This window comes from Glycine soja, chromosome 10, assembly GCF_004193775.1.
Source record: "Glycine soja cultivar W05 chromosome 10, ASM419377v2, whole genome shotgun sequence".
NCBI classification, from domain to species: Eukaryota; Viridiplantae; Streptophyta; class Magnoliopsida; order Fabales; family Fabaceae; genus Glycine; species Glycine soja.
Genome location: NC_041011.1, coordinates 10,466,920 through 10,489,250, shown reverse-complemented (window position 1 = coordinate 10,489,250; position 22,331 = coordinate 10,466,920). Strand labels below are relative to the sequence as shown.

Sequence of the window (22,331 nt, the reverse complement as noted above, 5' to 3'; positions counted from 1 at the left end):
GTAATGTATAGTCGAAAGATCAAACTATGGCTTCGTAGTGTTTTTCATAGGTAAATCCATGCTTTCTTCAAAAGTTAGAATAACCTTTTCAATTTTTGCCTTTTGAACTTTCTAAGCGACCCCTCTTATCATGCAAATTACATACCTCCTAAATAAATTTACAAGACACGGGATCTTAAGTATTATATATAAGATGTTGACTAGTAAAGGAGAAAACTCACCACTAAAAATGACAATACGAGGAGGACAAATGCTATATATTAATAAGATACTTTTTCAGTCTTTTCTTAATTAATTTATTACATTTATTGATGAGTAAAATTTCATATCTACCGATCGATCGATGTCCCACTACAACTATATATTTTGGATTCACTCTTTATTAATAAGGTCAATATAATTTTTTACCCAATATTCTTTTTTATGTACAATTTTACAAAATATTAAACATTTAAAAGTATGTAATACTACCATTTCGTTTACAAGAAAGGTAAAACGATAGTTTTGATTAATTAGGTAAATACTTTACCTTGATAACTCGCCATAAAGTAACAAGGTCCTTTAAAAAAAGTAACGAGGGTAGATTAGATAGCATTCTCACTAATTGTGATTACATTATGAAGTTGAGCTTGACCAAGTGATGGATGATACTCACCAATCAATTAAATCTCTTAAGACAAAATTGAGGCATAAAAACTTCTAGCTAATCCGTTGATTAGATACCCCACATAATTAAAGATCTTAATTAATTGGCCAACCAATCCAACTTTTTTGCGTGCACAGGGGGACGTTATTGACAAATAAGTAGTGTTTAATGATTGTTTTACAATGCTCTTAAAAAATAGTATTAATATATTTTTTTTACTGTAAAAAATAGTATTAATATTATTCTGTAAAAAATAGTATTATTTTAGAATGGAACTGAAATGTGAGCTCAATTATATGTTAGGAATTACCAATAAGTTATGGTTAGACAGTTAAATTCTTTAAGTATGTTCTTAAGAGTTTGATTCCTAGTCATTCAAATTAAAAAAAAAATGTTTGGAGAAACAATATTTACTTCAATAATTTTTACGTCTCAAAATAATTAGTCTTTGACTATTACTTTGGAGGATATCCTTAGTGTGAAAAAAAAAATGTTTGGAATTCGTTTTAAAAACAGAACAGAACTAACCATTACAAAAGGTGGAACCGAAGATAATAGAATGCATGTTAATCCAATTATGTGTGTGTGCGCATGCACATGTGTGAGTGTGTGTGTTGTGTGTTGGCATTTTTTTCGAGCAAATTAAGTTAACAAGTTAAATTAAATAATATGTGAACTTGAAGTGAAACAAATTCAAGTTGAAAATATAGTTTACATCAAATTTAACTATTAATTAAAATAGTTTCAATTGGGTTAAAATTAAATTAAATAAAGCCCATTTTGTAGTAGGTCTGGAGCAGTCCATCTACTTTTTTTTTTCTAAAACAAAAAAACGTAGATAAAATACAATATAAAATTAGTGTATGACTTCTGATTTTCATTTCATTTTAGTATGGAAGTTATTTTGTGTCTACGATTTATAGAAAAGGTTAGAAGATGATTTATAAAGATATATGTGTTTCTTTGAGTTATTGTTAATATTGGGGATAAAGTAGTTGAAGAGTTTGATTAGTTAATAATGAAATTACAAATACTAAATAGATAGGTGAAAGGAATTACAAACTCTATTTTCTTGGATTTCTTTTTGTTTTCTCTTTTTAGAATTATTTATTATTTATTTTGAGGACTAGCTAGCTTGCAAACTAGCCCTCCCATAAACAAGGCAAGTTAAAATGTTCAAGCCGTATGTATTTTGATGAGTTGATGGTGAGGTGGGGTTGGTTGATTCCTTTATTGATCCCTACTTCAATAGATATACAATTTGTTATAAGTTATAAATCATATAGCGTTCTAAATCCTAATGTAAATCAAATTAGTTTTTACATTAGCTACCATAATGAGGTTTTATTATCATAATCATTGATTTATTAGTTGGAGCAATTTAGATGGTAATTAAGTAGAGGAAACAAAGTGTCGTTGTTAGTACAAAAGTCTATATATGTTTATTTCAATTTAGACTTGTGTTTTCATTTATTTCATTTGAACCTTATCATATACAATGAAATTCTTTTATGTACATTAGATCAATGGGTTCGATTGAAAGCATATGATCAGTCAAGGTTTTTCATGAAGGAAAAAGATAAAGAAAAAAAAATTAAAGCTCAACCGAACCAAGGTTGACTCCAAAGTCCAAATTACTTGTGTAAGAGTTTCTAGTTAATTTTGCACAACAGTATATCGTGTCCCTCTTTTTCTTAGTACAATACTGTTATATGGTTATAGAAAATGACATGAAGCAAATCCAAACAAAACAAAAGACAACGATAATTTGGATGGCAACATATAGCTATATAGAACCTATAAGTTTGGATCCCAAATGGATGATATTGACCACGGTTCAATGTTAGTTCCATTGTCTTCATCATAGAATTAGGCTTGCGGAATTATTGAATGTAAACCCCTGCCCCATTTTTCTTTAGATAATGCAGCGACTGAAAGTTGTCACTTGCTGTCATGCGAAGAATCAAATGATTTTTATGTATATTTTTTTATAATATATTTCATAACTTTTTTTTAGAGCTTAATTTCTATTCAACTAAATTATTAAATTTAATGGTTATGCACGTGCTCTCAGTGAGCCAATAAAAAGCTACCATTGATATATATTTTAAAATAGTTATTGTAAAAAATAATAAACTTATTATATATAATTGTTTGTGATGGAATGTTTTGGAGTTAGTTAGTGTATAAGTCATTTTCTCAAAAAAAAAAAGTAAATTAAACTATCAACTAATTTTAAAAAATATTGATATAATTTTTAAAATAATTATTATAAAATTAACAAATTATGCATGTCAAATTTTTATTGAATAATAATATATTACACAATGCTACATGCAGTGTGTTTGGATTGACATGAAACACTGAAAATCACTATAATATGATGAAAAACTTGAAACAATTCTATATTGCATTGCCTTTATCATAAAAAATTTGAATTGATTCGGACAAAAGTGAATTCAAGCATATATATATACAATTCTATATTGCATTGCCTTTATCATAAAAAATTTGAATTGATTCGGACAAAAGTGAATTCAAGCATATATATATATATATATATATATATATATATATATATCCCTCCTTGCCAAGAGTGTGGGCTCACTGTATTTTTTTATAGAGTAGTATGGACTTACTAAATCCAACACCTTGTGGAACAATAAAGTTAGAGAATTGTTATTGGTTCTATTGGAATTGCTCATGGCTATTACCAAGGGACTGATCTTTTCTATTTTAAAATTAAGATTCTGTTGTATAAAATATATGCTAAATTATGATTTCATTGTAAAACCAATTTTACACCCCCCTTATCATAACATAATCTTAATTTCGTTACATAAAATGTATATTGAAATTATAATTTCATTGCAAAACTAATTTTGCACTCTTCTTATCACAATATAATTGTGATTATGTTGTGTACATGTAATGGAATCACAATTTGGTTTTTTTTTTTGTCCTAGATATAGTAATGAAATTGCGATTTCATTGTTATTTTTTACACCGCTTAACACAATGAAATCAATATTTTGTTGTTTAAGTTTTCCACATCACAACGAAATTATAATTTTGTTGTGATAAAAAAAATTAAACAACATAATTATGATTCCATTGTAAAATTAGTGGAAGAAGGAGAAGGAAAGATTGGGGAAGCAAAGGGATGTTGTTGTTGGTGGAGGAAGGAGAAGAGGAAGAGGGAGGGTGCCGCAAAATTTTGAATGGAAAGAAAAATTGGAATTTCACCCCTTGATAGGAGCCAATCATAGTCCTCTGCGGCTCATAATATAAAACCCACTTGTTCATTTATGTTACTTTTCGTGGACCTTCAACGTTTTGCCTTTCTTAGATATGGGAAAGACAATTTTGGTTTGGGAATTGACGTTTAGATTGACCAATAAAAAGATATTATATTTAATTTTTATCCATATTGTTTTTTTTTTAATTTTATATCTCTCTTAATTGTAAGCTTCTTATGAAAGAAGTTCAAATTTTTTTTTATTGGTTTGGGAATTGACGTTTAGACATACTTATTATGGGTATCCGTAAGCTTCTTCTTAGTTTAATTTTTTTTTTAGTTTTAGTTTTATTTTTTTTTAATTTTTGTTTTAGATTTGTGAAAAAATTAATATTTATGAATATTATATATTTGAAGTATAATAATTTGTATTTGTGGATAATTGGTTTAATTAGGTATAATAATTTAACCTAAATATTAAATAATTTAGGTATAATAATTGTATTTTATTGTAGTAGTAAAATGTTTAATTAGTGGTTAGTTATAGTTGTATATATTTTAGTTGTTTATTTGGGTGCAAAATCTGTATTTGTTTGAAGTATTTTTTTGTGAAATTAGATGTTTCGTAAAATTTATTATTATTGTGTTTTTGTAGTACATATTAGGTAATTTGTTGTAGAAATTTAAAATTAGTTAGTTATTACAAATTTAATACATGATAAGTGAAAATTGAAATTATTTAGGTCCAAAATTTGTATTTAGTTTAAGTAAATTATTTAGTTATAAATTTTGAATGTAGTTGTATTAGTTAGTAATATGTATGTAGTTATTATTTAGTTTATTTTTAGTTTTGCTAATATGGTAATTCGTATGTAGTTGTAATTTATTTATTTGTCGTTAAGATGGACTAAAATCAATGGACGTATGACAATACGATGTCTCAAGAAGTTGATATGGATTATGAAAATAAACAAGAATGTGGTGTGAATCAACCACCTCATGTTGATTGTTCGGAAGCTTTTAATACTTCTCAAGTAATGATGTTCATATAGGTTGAGTCATTTGGTTGAATGTATGTTTTGTATAAAAATTAATATGTCGGGGTTGCGTTGTAGGTCTTCGGTACCCGAGATGATGTTTTGCTGTGGGCTGGATCAATTGCCCATGAAAACGGATTTGTTGCAATTATTATGAGGTCTGACACACATACTGATAGTAGAGGAAGAACTTAATTTCTGTTAATTGGTTGTGAAAGGAGTGGTCAGTATAAGTGTAGGAAGAAAGAATTTGTTAGAAGAGACACTGGGAGTAGGAAATGTGGTTGTCCCTTCAAGCTTCGTGGAAAACCAGTGCATGGAGGGGAAGGTTAGATGATGAAGTTGATATGTGGGATTCACAATCATGAATTGGTCAAGTCCTTAGTTGGACATCCATACGCTGCCTATACCCCTACCTAATGAACGACGTAAACCTCTCATTCTAACCATGATCTGCAAATCATGATGAACATGTTTTTTTTTGTCAAATTCAATATTCATATATTTATAAACCTACATAACCCTAAGTCATCAGCCCTACATTATAAACCCTAATCACACTACCCTAAACACCCCATTAAAAAAATGTTGAGGTTGAAAAACACTTAAATTAAATTGAGTGACTTTTTTTTTTCTTTCCTTATCGTATACCCATAATAAGTATGTCTAAACCCTAAACACTACCGCCTATGCACTACATAAGCTAAATCCTAAAAACTAAACCCTACACTAAATCCTAATAAGTAAACTAACCTGAATCCTAATCAGTACACTAACCCTAAGCTCAACCCTATCAACTAAAAAATTCCCAACCAACTAAACTAAACCCAAGCCTCAGCCCTAACCCAATCCTCACTAAACATACCACCATATGTATATATTACAACCTAACCCTACACCTAAACCACAACCTAAACCCTAACAACTAAAACTCTCAATAATACACCAACATAAACATTAAACCCTAACGACAAACCCTAAACCACTAAAATAAACCCTAAACCCTAACCCAAACCCTAAGCTCAGCCAACCCTTGGCACTAGAATAAACCCTAACCACCAACCCTACCCTTTTACAGTTCTACCATTTTTAAAACAACCTACCAACAACATACCACAACATATATTAAACCCTAATGTCACCCCTAACCGCTAAACTAAAACCTAACAACCAACCCTAACTACATACCATCGTATATATTAAACCCCTAACATCTCAACTAACCCCTACACTCAACCCTAACCCTAACATAAACACTCCTATACCCCCTAAGCCCTACGCCCTAACCACACAGTCAGTCCTAGGCACCATTAACTAAACCTTAGCCACTAACCCTAATTTCTATTTTGATGCAAATATATTAAATTTTAAAAAACAAACAAGTACAATTAAATTTTAAAAATATTAACTAAATTATTAAAAAAAAAATTCAAATGTTCATACGGAAGAAGTTCTTCCGTAAACACTTACAGAAGACGTATGACTCATATGGAAGAACTTCTTCCGTATGAACCTACAAGCCATCATAAGAAAGAAGTTCTTCCGTATGCATGTTAACAACTCACCAACCCATACGGAAGAAGTTCTTCCGTATGTGTTGAACCTATTTAGAACTTGTTCATATTCCACTTTGCATCGTATCTCTTCTATATAACCTCAATGGTGTCTACCCTACAACCAAAATTCAACGAAATACTAGGTGAGAAAGGGAACTAACCTCGATGGAAGAAGTTTGCACGAGTCCAACCACACAAATGCAGCTCCAAAAACACAGGAAGAAGGTTGCGTGAGGAAGGAGATGACGAAACGGAAGAAGGAGATATGCGAGGAGAAGAAGACAAAGCAGCGAAAGAAGTGGAAGAAGTGGGGTGTTGGGTGTGCCTTTTTTTATATTTAAAATAAAGCCAAAGACAATTTTGTCCATTCACCCAAATTACTGGGTGCACCAGCAATGTTGTTGGGTGCATCTAGCAACACCCTTACCTTAGGCCTCACATAGTCGTGTACATTCACTTGTTATTATATAAGTCTTTAATCATATGTCATTGATAGTTAGACTATATCATGCAAATTGAATTATGCTGCAGCACTCATCTAATTTTAGGTTATTAGTTGATGGTCGTCATAATTGATAATAGGATGTGAAAAACTGACAAAATTATCTACAATTTGAAAATTAAATTTATTGCTAATTAGTAGAGAAAACCCCTGTTAGTGTCACGTGACAACCTTATTAACATGCTTAAAATATGTGAGTAGTCTGTTAGAAGTAAAACTTATGAAAAAATAGATTGTTTTAATCATCAATTTATTTTTTTAGAATCATAACCTTTGCTTTAGAATTCCAATTTTATATATATATATATATATATATATATATATATATAATATCTTTAAATCATTTTTTAGCTTTCTTATTTTTCTTTGTTGGTCTCATTATCATTGTTTTGAAGGCTTGAAGTGAGTTATCAAAATGAATAATTGATATCAAATTGTTACAATATAGTATATAACATTAGACATTTAGACTTGTTTTTAAAAATTGCTTTAGGCCCCAAACTTTTTATACACGGCTCTTTCTGTATATTTTAATTGTGTGTAGCATTCTGAAAGTATATAAGAGTTTACCAATAAGGCAATAACTTAAAACCCTCTGAATAAAATATAGACCGTGATATTTCTTACATTAGGCATGTCATGATAACACTTTGAACTCTATGTGTATTGTAAAAGCATGACAAATACCCATTGAAAAGTCCTCTTTACCAACTCCATAGTCAAGTCATTATCTCATGTTAATTGTTAAACTTGAATTTCTTTTTTACACTCCAGAAAGATGCATGTAGTACTCTCAAATAAATGTTAGTCTAACTGAACCTAAGATACCACATTAATATTAGAATTTGAAAAATAAACCAACCCTGTTGCCAAAACAATGTTTTTTTTTTAATCCATAATGTACATAAGATGGCAAAATCCATGAAGCATGCCTATCAACATTTTGTGGAATACGAGTCATTTAAGTTCCTCTCAAGAGACTAAGTACAACAACCCGTGGAGAAAATGCTAATTTACCGAAAAAAGGGAAAAAAGAAACAAGGGAAATTGATCCACTTTTTGTTAATTAACATACAGGTAGTGCTTCCCTAAATCCAACTCTAAAACTAGTGCTACCCTTTCGAACCCTCTTACCCAAATCTGCATTGCCTTTCTGCATCATAGCAACAAATTCATTGTAGTCTATTCGTCCATCCTGAGAAGGCATAACATAAGCATAACAAAGTCATTAAAAGAAGAATGGAACTTGAAATTTCATCATGGCATAAAATTATTTTAAAATCAATCTAAAAATTGTATTATAACCACCTAGTACTTTCCATAAGAAGTAAAATTAATATATTCAACACAGTTGAGAAATTATGATGAAGATGTTAATTTACTTATCCTTCAAATGGTAGTACTCCAGAATTATGTTATCAAATGGAGGAAAGCTAGACCAATGTCAATTTGCTAATTTCATTTTCTTCTTTCATTCATTATGTGACAATCAATAAATTATGTTACTATTAAATATATGTATATACTCACATTATCTTGATCAGCTTCTCGGATCATTTCCTCCAAGCGAACATCTCCAATGCCAAATTCTTCACAAGCTTGCTGAAGCTCATCTTGAGTGATGTAGCCACTTCCATCTTTATCAAAATAAGCAAATGCTGCAACTAAATGATCTTCTCTTTCAACCTTGTTTAGATGCAATGTTGCAGCTATGAATTCTCCATAGTCAATTGTGCCACTGTTATCAACATCTGCCTGTAATCCAAAACAAAATTGGGTTCCATGGATCAAAATAATATACCACTAGAAAATGATGACTTAGCTTTCCTATTTTGACCACTGTTGAATTATACCGAAATGTCTTCTTAAATGATACTTAGAACAATCCTCTTCAAGCTTGATCATAAAGAATGAAATAGTAAACAATAAGTTGCTCCCATAAGAGAGAAATGCAAAACAATCTTTGGAGGTTTCCTCTTAACACGCTATTATTATGTGAAATCCTACTATCCTAGACTAGCCCCACTAAATGAAAGACATAGAGAAAATGTATGTTTTATGAAATTAAGGAATAAAGAAGATGATTCTGAATACTTACTGATTGCATAAGGTCGTAAATTTCAGATTCATTGAGATTAGCACCAAACTTTTTCAGTCCAACCTTGAGTTCTTCAAAAGTAATTTGACCACTGTTGTCTGTGTCTATCATCTTAAACATTTCTTTCAACCCTGCAATTTCTTCTTCAGAGAGATTTTGTGCTATAACCTGCAGAGAACAACAATAATTTAGCAAAATTTGACAATCTAAGCAGAAATTTTCCAACATTGAGCACCAAAATCTAGCAACAACAAGTTGGCATATTCAACTTTGCAAATAATAGTAAAAACTGCACAACCTATAGTTATCAATCCCTAAAGAGAAGAAAAATAGATATTCTCATGAGAGAGGATTATAGAATAGTAAATAACTTACTCTTAGAGCCATTTTCTTGAGTTTGTTCATTGCATAAAATTGCTTCAGGCGACTCAAAACTGCAGAATCAAGAGGCTTGTCTGGAGCAGCTCCATCAACATGAATCCAGGGGTGACCTGCAAAAAAAAAAAAAAAACAGAACATCTTCATTAACAATGTGATGGAATTCCTCAAGTTTAACAATGTTATGATAATGTGTATTCACAAGTTATGGTTGTGACAATACAATGCTTAACCTTTCATCCAAAGATGCAATATACCCCATCAGTGTGTTGGATAAAACAAATATTTAACATATGAAAAACTGAACAAGTAACTTTTTAAAAATATTTTCATTTTAAGTGCTGTGCTGCAGGTGTATTAAAGAAAACTGTTGACATCTAAGAAAATAAATAAGGTTTTGCTGAGGAAAAAATATAATCACATGCCAAATGTGGTATGAGACTAATAACTTTTGTTTCACTGACATCTAACAGGGACATAGGCTAGAATCTTACGAAGAACTTCATAAGCTGTCATCCTTTTAGTAGGATCTCTGACAAGAATCTTCCTAACCAAGTCTTTTGCACTTTCAGATATAGCAGGCCAAGGATCCGATGAGAAATCAAGTTCGGAATGCAAAATCGCCTCGAATATGTCTTGCTCCGATTCTATTACCAAGGAACAGAATAAATATTAAAATGTTAAACCAGGAAACATTCAAAGGAAAAAAGAGGTTTTTAATTTTCATGCATTGCCATTGTACTTTTACATTGTCAACAATTGGAAATCTTTTCATGCATGACTTTTAAAATAATAATTATTATAAAATTTAACAAACTTACTAGATATGACAATATGTAATTTGATGAAAATGTAAAATCCTTTATATTATCAATGCATTCAAATAAAAATCAATAAAAAAAATAAGCCAAAATGATTGGATTATAATGTGCTAGCTATGTTAAGAACTATTACCTCCCCAAAATGGAGGCACCCCACTTAAGAGAATGTAGATTATGACACCAGCACTCCATACATCTGCTTCGGGGCCGTAACGCTTACGTAGAACTTCAGGTGCTACGTAATAAGGACTTCCTACTACATCACCAAAAATTTCACCTGCAAATATTAGTGACAAAAGTTAGGGGCGATCATATGAGTAGAACAATGCAGAAACTTTATGCAATGTTAAATTAGTTTAGTGGGGAACTAAGATAGCAGGATGCAAAATAAACAAAGCCTCATAACCAATGCACAAACAAGTACTTCTGTTCACAAAAGTGACTTTTTCTCTAGAGTTTAATGATTATGCACTAACTCTACTAACCGTGTAAATACTAAAACATTGTCATTCAATCATAATTCACTGATAATATGAATTTTAAAGTAATTATCATAAAAGTCAACAAATTTACTATATATAATAAGTTGTGATTGGATGACGGTATGAAACTTTTTACACTAATCATTTTGCTAACCCTTTACAGTGCATTGTTCTTCACATTTTATTATCAACACAACATTGCTTAGCATAAATTGAACTTAGAATTTCACATAATGGCAGAGTTCACATCTCATTATTTCCCCTTTAGGAAATTTTTGCATATTTGAAAGTACTTGTTTATTATAAAAAGTCAAGTAATCACATTTGGTGTCAGTTTTTATTATATATATTTTTTCAAAAGAAAACCCCAGGAAAGCAAGACAATTATATGTTACTACAAAAAATGTGATACACACCATTGGTTTGCATACTAGGTACATTATGAAAATGATTTCTCCACAAGCAAAAAAATATAGTTAATCAATCGCCAAATCATAAAGGTGGAAAGATCATATTAATCCCCAAGATCCCAATTAGTAGAACACGCACATAAGCATTTCCCACATCCTAGTGATTCTCTATGATCACTACATCATTGTTAATATAATCACACTAAAAAGAGCCTAATTACTCTGTCAAAGAAGAATATTAAGTTCCACTGCACAAGGCACAATGTACACCTAATGGATATTGATCAAAATCAACTGCCCACAAAAAGAATTGATAAAAGATAAATTCTACCCTTGGAAATTTAAGGGATTTGGTACTGACTACTGAGAAACTCTTTTTGCCTCTCTTTTCTTTGGTGTACCAAACTCATTCAACTATTGGCTCAAAAAAACAACTGTATCAAAACCTTTAGATTTCTTTGGATACCATAACAACTCTCTTGATAATAAGAACCTAAAGCAAACTACTGAAGATAGATGTTAATTGCACAAGGGGAAGAAACAATGGAACATTTTGACAAACCTGGTTTGAAAAAAGCAGACAGTCCAAAATCTATTGCCTTAAGAGGGGATTCTTCTTGCTGATTAACAAAGAGAAAATTCTCAGGCTTGAGATCCCTATGCATGACTCCAAGGGAGTGGCAAGACTCAATGACACCAACTATAGTCCTTGCAAGCTTAGCAGCCTTTCTCTCAGTGTAATGTCCTCTTTCGACAATCCTATCAAAAAGCTCACCCCCTGCACACAGCTCCATAACAACATGAACCGCGACAGCATCCTCAAAAGCCTCCTTGATGGAGATCACATTAGGACTCCCTGCCAAGTGGTGCATTATCTGAATCTCCCTCCTCACATCCTCCACATCCTCATCTGTCAAAAGCTTCCTCTTCAGTATTGACTTGCAAGCATACTCTTTCCCACTGATCTTCTCCACACAAAGGAAAGTGGTTCCAAATTGGCCTTGTCCTAGCTTCGGTCCCAAATTGTAAAACTCCTTAAGGTTACCGGTTTTCCTTAGCAAAACAGAATCAGTTTTAAGGCCTGCACTTGCTAGCCTCTTCACATTGTGTGGCCTCTTTGGTTTTGCTGCCTGCTGCTGCTCCTTTGTTGTTGTTGGTTCCGAAGCCGGTTTAGTCTCTTTGGATTCATGAGGAGGCTTCACATCCTCCCTCTCGATTTTCACCATCTCTGGAGGCTTGTTTTGAACAGTTTCCGCAGCTTTGGTTCTCTTTTTGTTGCCACTTTTGTGTGCATGAGAAGAAGCATCTTTCTTGTGTCCGCGTGACCACCAAAATGAACTTGAATTAGAACAGCCATTTGTTACGTCTTTAGAAGAAGTTCTCGATCCAACACAGTTGTTTCCCATCTGACACTAGATACTACTTGTTCCAAGCATCTAATATATCAAATAAAAAAAAACCCATTTCATTTTTCACCTCCAAGAAGAAAAAAAGGGCAAAATTTAGATACACTTTCATGGGTGTTTCAATGCTATTCTCTAATTAGAATTGGAGTTTTACCTGGATAACTTACGTTGATCTTTAATACAAATCTTTATTACGTAAATTATCGAGGTGAAACTCTAATTCTGATTGAAGAACCACAACACCTAAGTTTTGTCCTAAGGAAAGAAAATAAAAATGCATGTTTGTGATACCTTAAAAACTCGACGGTGCAATGCAATTGAAGCCGGAATGCGCGTTGAAGGAGAAAGGTTTTGTTTTTGCCACATGGTATAATTATATGCAAGCGTGCTGAGACAAGGGCATCAAAGATGGGAAGGAAATGAAAAAAAAAAAAGAGAAAAAAAAGAAGCCTTTTTAAGATTTTTGAAGCACGAAAATAACCGCCATTAATGGCTGGAACAAATTAAACCCTTTATGGTACCAGCTTCAAGGAACACGTTAAGGGTGAAAAAATGATGAAAAGGAGAAAAATGCAGGTAAATGGAGAAAGGGTTTTGATTTTGAAGGCAAATGTGAGGGTGAAAATGAGAGCTTAACGTGGAATGAAGAAGGAAAGAGGAGGAAAAGAAACACAAAAAGTTATAGCGGTTTTATTTTCTCTCTTTCTGTTAGAATGAAACAACAAAAATATGGAGAAAACGCGTTGTTGTTAATCGGAGGGCTGAGAAGGAAGGGACAATTAGATTGGACGGTTCAGATTTGGTAGCTTTTCATAACATGGTTGTCACGTTTACGTGCAAATTGCAAACTTTGCAATATCTCTATCGATCTGTCTCCAGAACGTGGTCAACCGCCGGCGGCCGGCAGCAGGCCTTCGCCGGTGATCATTTTCATAATTATTCTCTATTGATGTGTTAGGGATTTAAAAAAAAAAAAATCAATATAGATAGATAAATGGTTTGTGTTCGGATTATTAGGAAAATGGATTTGCGAATTGAAGGCCATGTGATTTGGCCGGTGTCTTCCAATATGCACCACACGTTAATGAATAATTGAATGCCAAATTAATAATCGTGAATATATGCTTATTAACTTTGAAGTGTTTTTTTTTTTTAATGCATTAACTTTGAAGTTATTATTAACTATATCCAATTCTCATTTAATCAAAAGTCTCAGGTTCCAAACACATAATTGTAAATGCATTGTTTTTTTTTTAATTTTAAAAAAATCTAAATAAAAATTTATCATTATCAAATAATTAATAAAAAATATATAATATGAAATTTATTTTTTTATAAAAATAAATTTTTATTTTACTATATAAGAATAAATTAACAAGACTTTTAAGATTAAGAAGTAAACTATTGAAATAAATTGTGTGAATTAACTATTAAAATGGCATGATGTCTAAATTAACTAAATGGATATATAGAAAAAATTGGATTAAGAACTAGATAAATTGACTACCTAAACTTAAATAAAAAATAATAATTAAACTGTGATGTAGTTGATATATATATAAAAAATTGCATAGTACATTGAGTAAAAATAAAATAAAAGAGGCCATTTTTAAAATAGGCTTTATTTTCTTTTTTACCAGAAAAATGGTTTTAATTCATGTGCCATTTTATAACATAGATTTGCTATTAAACATGTTTTGACGACCATTGCAGAGTACTCCGTAAAGCCCCGTCTTAAAAGGTTAATGTTTGATGATCAATTAGTTGATTAGTGAGTGACAACAATATTTTCAAGTTCCCCATGAGATCAATAAGCAAGCTCCGATCCCTGGATTCCATTCTCCTCTCACAATACCACGTTTTGAATTTTTTTTCAACGCCTCAAAACATTCACTCACAGAACAACGCAAAAACAACTTTCCAACAAGCCTTCAGACATCGATGCTTCCCGCGCACTTTTCATCGAGATCACAGAGATTCTAGGAGCTGATACCGTGATCCCAGACCAATCCCCATCTGGGTTTTTGTTTCCACTTGAAACACCCCATTCTGAAGGGGGTTTAAATGATCAACCAGCTTGCACCGAAGGTGTTTGTGGAAATGCCGCATAGAATGTTGGCATTTTTGAAGATGCCCAGATGGGAAATATGGGTGATTTAGATGTGAGCCGGGTTGTTGGTGAGATTAATGACATTGTTCGAGCAGAAAATGATTCCAGTACTCTGGAGGAGATGTTAGAGAATCTGAGTTATGGGTTGAACAGTGAGGTTTTTGACATGGTGTTGAAGAGGTGCTTCAAGGTGCCATAGTTGGGTTTGAGGGTTTTCAATTGGTTGAAGCTCAAGGATGAGTACAGTCACACAATGCGGACTTACAATACCATGTTGCACATTGCCAGAGAAGCTAAGGAATTTCCATTCGTGAAGAAGTTGGTGGAAGAAATGGATGAGTGTGGAATCCAAAAGGACGTTAACGTGTGGACCATTATCATAACCCACTATGGAAAGGCAAATAAAATTAGTGAAGCATTGTTGGCCTTTGAAAATATGAAAAGGTGCGGTTGTGAACCGGATGCAGTGCTGGGAAGCGAGAAATTGCCATGGAGTTCTACAACCAGATGATTTGGAAGGATATGGTACTTGATGTGACGTTGTATAACATGGTCATGAACTGCATGGCGAGATCAGGAGATGTTGCAGCTGTTAATTTGCTTGGAAATGACATGATACGACTGCCTGTGATGCCAGAAAACTGTGTTCATGGCTGTATGCTGAAGATTTTTTGTATTTTTGGGAGGATTGAAGATGCTTTGGAATTGATTCGTGACCTCAAAAATAAAGATTTAGATCTTGAACCTGAAAATTATAAGAACTTGGTGAGAAGGCTGTGTAAGGCAGGCAGGATTACATATGCTTTAGAGATTGTTGATATTATGAAGAGAAGGGATATGGATGATGGGAGGGTTCATGGGATTGTCATAAATGGGTATTTGGGGAGAAATGATGCTGACAGAGCGCTTGAGGTGTTTCAATGCATGAAAGAATCTGGTTGTGTGCCTACTATTTCCACATATACAGACTTGATACAACATCTCTTAAGGTTGAATAGGTATGAAGAAACTTGCATGTTGTATGATGAGATGCTGGGAAAAGGAATTAAGCCAGATATTATGGCAATAACAACTATGGTTGAAGGTCATGTTTCACAAAACCGTATATCTGGAGCATGGAAAATGTTTAACTATGTGTTTGGATGAGGAATTTAAAGATTTCTAGGAAATTCAAATTCACAGCATTTTGATTGCCTTGATTTAAATTCTTTTCATTTTGTAAATATTTTGTTTGGATGAGGCAATTCAATTTCTTGTATTTTAATTTCCTTGTTTGGATAAAGTAATTTAATTTCAATGAAATTCAAATTTTCATTTTTAAATATTTATTTAAAAATTAAAATTTCAATATTGAATGAAAATAAACATGAGTCATTTTTTAAATAGTTAAATAAAAAACTTCGTTGTTTCCGGATTCGAACCCATGATCAACAAGTCATCAAGGCACAACTTTACCGCTGCACCAGGGCTCGCCCTCTTTTTAAATAGTTAAATATTCAAAATAAATTTAATGTTATAAAATATATAATAATAAAATTTTTAAATATTTAATAATTAAATAATCAAAATAATTTTAATGCTAAACAATTTTGAATTTTATACAACATTTTTGTAGTAACACAAAAAAACTTGGATTAAACAATACTGCAACATTAAAAGATGAATGATATATAATTCTTTATTCTTGTTTAAAAAATTAATTACCTAGTCTTGCAATAATTTTAAAAAACATATTAAAATTAAATAATTATGTAATTTAAGGACAATTATCTCGTACAAAATTCAAATTATATTAATTTCATTGTTCGTAAGGGAAGAAAATTCAAATTGTTAATAACGCATCAAATTGTTAATAACGCACCAACGCATAAACACGAATCAACACAAGCATTACAAGGTCCTAATTAATCAAGTTCCAAACAAAGATCTTAAACAAAAATTACAAGGTCCAAATTAAAAAAAAAAACAACGTTCTTCATTCCATAATCTTCATTCATCATCAAGTGTAAAAGGTCGAGGAACCTGAATAATTAACATCCAATGCTGCCATTTAGGGGAGAAGAAACAAGATAATATAAGTCACAAGAGGAAAGACAAATAACTATAGTGAAAATATGAGCTCGATTAGGCATAAAAAAGACACAAATTTCTAATTTGAAAATTGAAATTGAAAATGTAGACAAAAGGTTACTCACCAAGTTTCATCCTCCAAGATGTGTTAAAACATAATCTGTCTTTTGGTGAATTGGAAGGGCTTTCACAATAGCTAACTGCTGCTTTGTATCGTCAGCTAACCATTTAATAGCTTTAGCCCATTGTTGTCTATTAAGATCTGGTATCAAAGCTGCCTCACGTAATACTTCTTGAATATCTTCATCATCAACTTTACCATCCATTTTTTCCACCATTCGGTTAAGAGAGTTCGCCATTTTATCCAAAGAAGCTGCTATTCCTTCTTTTTCTCCCAGAAGAAGTCGAACCTTGTCTTTTTCCTTTTGTATTAGAGCTTGGTTCTTCTAAATCTATGGCAGTAGCACCTAACCCCATGAATTCCACTTCATTTGTTTCTCTACTCATCGCTTCATCAGCATCCATAGCATCTCCATGACCGGTGACTCTATCTTTAGCACACAAATCCACTATATCATCCCAAGTTTGAAGCACCTTGAATCGAAACGGTTTAGCCGATTTATGCGACTGGAAAACAAAGAAAAAGTCAAATCCAATCTACTTTGAATAACAAATAGCAACATATTAAAGAATAATTACAGTGCAATATTTATTCCAAGCATTGTCATTCTCAACTGTGATCATGTGCTTAGTTCCATCCCAATCAAATCCACTCTGGCCAAGGATGTCACTTACAATACCATACCACGATCTCCATAATTTGATATGGTTTTTGACATTATCTAATGTGACATTAACATCGAAGCTTGTAGATAACACTGCGGCTGCAACATTCAATGCTGACCTTTTCCAACCTCTGTCACCCTTGTTGCCCAAATTTCTTTGATCTCTAAGTACATCAGCCAATACACGTTCCATTTCCAAATTCCATGTGAAATAACTTCTTGTTTCCTTATTATTTTTTTCCTAAAACTTTTCTTTTGTCCGTCATTTTTTCATTAGATGACTCCATTGAAGTTAATGTCACTTATTCAACCTGCCCATAACAAATATTAGATATGACCTACTTTATTCATTTGACTAGTCCACTGCACAATCATAGAAAATATTTCAAGCAAAGTTTTTATGCAATAGCAAAGTACATAAAAGTCTATCTTCAATAGAAAAGTACAATAGTAACAAAGCACACAAAGTTTTTATGCAATAGTAAATTACATTTAAAAAAGAACTATCCCTAAGCAAAGTTTCTCCTAACTTGATAGTTAGCAAACATATTCATAGCTAATGTATCTCGAAATCCTGTCCATTCCTCGGTAGCTTGAATAGTTGTGATATCATCTATGACATTATTTTGAACTTCTTCCCTTGATTGATGGACTAACTCTTCATCAACAACAGATAAAAATTCTTAAGTCTTGAACTTCTAAAAGTTAATCAGTTTGTTGTTTGTCTCTTATGAAATTGTGTAACACAAAACAAGCATTGATAATTCTTATTTGTGTCTTTATATAAAAAAAATGAAGGAGTTCTTAATATACTCCATCTTTTTTTCAAGATCCCAAATGACCTTTCTATTGCATTTCGGGCAATTGCATGACGAAGATTAAATAACTCCTTGTAACTTTGAGGGGTGTTTCCAATCCACTCATTGAGATGATATCTAGTCCCTCGATATGGTGCTAAAAATCCCGGACCATTGGTATATCCCGCATCCACAAGAAAATACTTACCTACAATGTTTAAAATAACAAACATAGACTTAAACTGGACCAAAAAAAAGAAAAAAATTATTTCTAAGAAATATTACCAGTTGGAATTTCAAGTTTGTTTTGACGACGTAATGCATCTCGTAATACTCGAGAATCTCCTGCAGACCCTTCCCACCCAAGTAACACATAAATAAACCTTAAATCTGGACCACAAGTAGCTAACACATTTGTAGAGACATCACCCTTTCTATTACGATATCTAGGTCTCTCATCAGGAGAAACTGTAACTGGAATATGTGTCCCATCAAGTGCTCCAATATATCTCTACAAACAAGACAATTTTTTTAGATTCTAAGAAAATTTTATAATTAACTAATTTCTCCTAACAATTGATAAACTTACCTCAAACCATCTCCACTTGTTTGCTTCCGCACCTTCTAAAGTACAGGGTTGAAAATTCAAATAGTCTTTGCTCACTTTCATTACCGCTCTCAAGACATCATTGAATTGCCTACTTATGGTTTCTTTAGATCTACAATAACTAAATTGCACTACCCTATATTTTAGGTTGTGAGCAAGGATATGTAAAAACATTGCTACTGCTTCAGTTGTTGGAACATTTCTTGTTCTTACTAATCCACCCTTTTCTTGTAAAATTCTACAAAGGTTAAAAAATGCATTTTTACTAAGCCTCAATTGTTCAATGCAATCTTTATTTGTTCCTCTATAAAGACGATTAAGGAAGTTGTGACGTTCTAGTTCCCAATTACGGGTTGGTTCCTTAACAAAATAGTTATTATGATACCATGTCACTACACCAATGACCATATGAACAACACAAGCAGCAGTTAATAAGATTATCTTCTTATACTCTTCTCTTTTACGTTTTCTTGAAGTCATTGCAGTGTTAACTATGCTATGATCCATTTCTTCTCAATCCAAACTGCATGATAATGATATAAGATAATATGTGCATATATTATTTGGAGATTTAAAACAAATATCTAGGTAAAAGATGTAAAACAATGATACTAGTGCAATACAAAGATGATCAACTAAAAACAATGATACTATTAAATCATGTCTTGTTCTTTTCTCTCCCTGTGTATATATTGATATTAGACTAGACCAAGTTAACGCTTGTACCAAAAGCTATTTTGGGCCTACAAATACAAATGTGTAACTTGATCACAAAACAATGACAACATGGGTAACAATGAAACTGTAGTGTGAATCACGTGTTTTAGAAATTCATGCATGGTATTTCTGATGGGTAAATTAACAATTTTAAAAAGACTAAAACTACATTAAATTGTTTTATTTTTTGGAAGGCTTACATTAAATTGTATTTACAAATAGTAATAGAAATTTATTTCACCTTTATAAACTAGTAATTAATGAAGGATGGAATTGAAGAGCCTGAGATAATCTGTCACCTTCCTTAGTTTATCGGCACAAGATTAGAGAGGCAAATCAAGACAGCAATTGCATTTACTGTGGGCACATGACCATAATGTGAAAGACTTAAAAGTATTGTGAATTAAAATTAAAATTGAGTTTTATCTTAGTGATTGACGTAGTAATAAAAGTCTATATGACAGGTCAATATAAATCAATCAAAGGAAAATTTCAATTCCAATTAAAAAATAACACAAAAAATAATTAAAAAAACTACGATTTTAATCAAAATTAGGACAAAATCTATATACAGTTTCTTAACTGTTATTTATTTGTTTTTTTAATCAAAATTAGAGTTTTATTTCAGTGGTATGCATGCAAACTTTTTATCACGTAAATTATTGAAATAAAACTCAAATTATAATTAGAGAAAAATACAAACAATATCTATAAAATTGTATCTAAGTTTTGTATCGTGATAGTGTGTTTCTTTATGCATAGACCCTATGAGTATGGTTAATTAATCAATTAACAACTTAAATGCTTCCTCTGTCAAATATAATACAATATATAATTGGAAGGCAGAGAAAATGAATACAGTACTAAATGAAATTTTTAGTACATGCATGATGCATACACTAAATTTGAATTTGGCATTACTTGTTGCAACATCAGGGCATCCATACAACAAAATTTATTAGTGGCAGCAATTTCTTTGGCAAGTGCAACATATGCTACGACAATATGCAACCTCATTCCTGGTTTATCTTAGCTCTCTGCTTTGGGTAGGCTACTTGTTCTCACTTCATATACACCCTTTCTCTTAAACTAGTCCCTATTCTATTGTATAAATATCTAATTCTTAACCCCCTCAATTCGATATTTTATACATTTATCTTCATCTCTCAACTTTTATCTTATATATATATATATATATATATATATATATATATATATACACACACATCTAAAAAATATTCCCCAAAATAAAATCGACAACAAATGATACTCCTACAAAAGACATTAGTCATATTTTAATTTTAACTTGTGCTATATATTCTCAGATTGGAAAGGTTGAACATGGGAACATCAGCAGGAAAGGCCAAGGTGGTTGGTACTGTAATGGGAATAGGTGGAGCGATGATGCTCACCTTCTATAAGAACATTGAGATTCACATCTGGTCAACGCATGTCAACCTGATGCCAAATATTATAAAGCCACACAATGTGTCTCCCACTAAAATTTCTGGTTCTTTTCTTGCTTTTGGCACTTGTCTATCCTATTCAGTATGGTTGGTAATTCAGGTGACCTTCCATCACTTTCGATAAACTGTTATCACAAGTCTTAATCATTATAAACATTAGCTAGCGACATAGACCTAAACTTGAAATCTTGTGCATTTATTATACATCAAGGACAAGATTTGTCTTCATCCGTGCTAGTTACCACAAATACTTAGACTTCAAGAAAGATACCTTATTATACATCATAGCCATTGACGGTTTGTTCTTATTGGATTTCTTCCACAATTATCTCAATGAGGAAGTGTCTGGTTCCTTCATGACAAGATTACAAGACCAAGTTCAGCTAAGTGGTGTGAAGCTAACCAAGGATGTCATCATAAGGGACATCATCATGGTGGAGAACCAAATTCCAACCTACATCTTAGTGAGGATCTTGGTGCTTGAAAGCTCCAAACCTGCTGATTCAGTTCTAGAGTTCTTGGGTTTGATGCTCTTGTCATTCTGCAAGAAACACTCTCCACTCAAGGTAACTCACATCCCCACAGGTTCTGAAGCTGTCTCTAAGGGTAAATAATCCCTTACAAAAGCCTAAAGAATAGATAAATATCATTCCATAGTTTTTTTTTGGCAAAATCCACAGTTTTTTAAATAAATTGTTTCCTTAACCTAGGTTCTAGATCCACTACTAGTTCAATTTGGTGTATTAGGCTAAACAATTGTTCCAAGTGTGACCAGCTTACAAACTGTCTCATACCTCTGATAAATCCCTCTATATCATCTTCCCCTCATATATGTTATATGCTTAAAATGTATCAACTCCCAACCAACACCAATCATACTATTATGTAGACACTGCTTCAACAGAAAAAGCTCATGAACTTATTATGCAGACACAGTTAAACAAGCCAGCGGATTTGCATACCAACTTGACAAAGGATAAACTAATGAAGCCCTGCTTGCTTCCGTGACCTTAGCCAGTTCTAGGACACAAATTAATCTCTGTCAATCAAAACTTTCCCTATGAACATACTTGTAAGCATGTAATCCCTTGAACCCCATCAATAAATAACCAAAATGCCAAATAAACCAATTCCCTTGAACCCCCAGAAAATCATACAGTTCAAGAAATTTAAATAGATTTGTTTCTCTATTTCTCTTTGACGCA

The 22,331-nt window shown here is 32.1% G+C and overlaps 3 protein-coding genes across 3 annotated transcripts; 1 reads left to right on the top strand and 2 right to left on the bottom strand.

Moving 5' to 3' along the window:
- Positions 1 to 7,817: 7,817 nt before the first annotated feature.
- Positions 7,818 to 13,516, bottom strand: LOC114370612 (calcium-dependent protein kinase 26-like). The gene is made up of 8 exons (XM_028328007.1): positions 12,866 to 13,516; positions 11,731 to 12,604; positions 10,410 to 10,553; positions 9,950 to 10,102; positions 9,453 to 9,568; positions 9,078 to 9,245; positions 8,510 to 8,734; positions 7,818 to 8,174 (listed from the first exon to the last, which is right to left on the bottom strand). The coding sequence occupies exons 2-8, from the start codon at positions 12,572 to 12,574 to the stop codon at positions 8,046 to 8,048; spliced, it is 1,779 nt and encodes a 592-aa protein (XP_028183808.1). The 5' UTR covers positions 12,575 to 12,604; positions 12,866 to 13,516; the 3' UTR covers positions 7,818 to 8,045.
- Positions 13,517 to 17,114: 3,598 nt separating this feature from the next.
- LOC114371358 lies at positions 17,115 to 17,732 on the bottom strand. The gene is made up of 2 exons (XM_028328821.1): positions 17,454 to 17,732; positions 17,115 to 17,381 (listed from the first exon to the last, which is right to left on the bottom strand). The coding sequence occupies exons 1-2, from the start codon at positions 17,730 to 17,732 to the stop codon at positions 17,115 to 17,117; spliced, it is 546 nt and encodes a 181-aa protein (XP_028184622.1).
- A 3,269-nt stretch (positions 17,733 to 21,001) lies between these two features.
- Positions 21,002 to 21,740, top strand: LOC114371357. The gene is made up of 2 exons (XM_028328820.1): positions 21,002 to 21,213; positions 21,338 to 21,740. The coding sequence occupies exons 1-2, from the start codon at positions 21,002 to 21,004 to the stop codon at positions 21,738 to 21,740; spliced, it is 615 nt and encodes a 204-aa protein (XP_028184621.1).
- Positions 21,741 to 22,331: the final 591 nt, after the last annotated feature.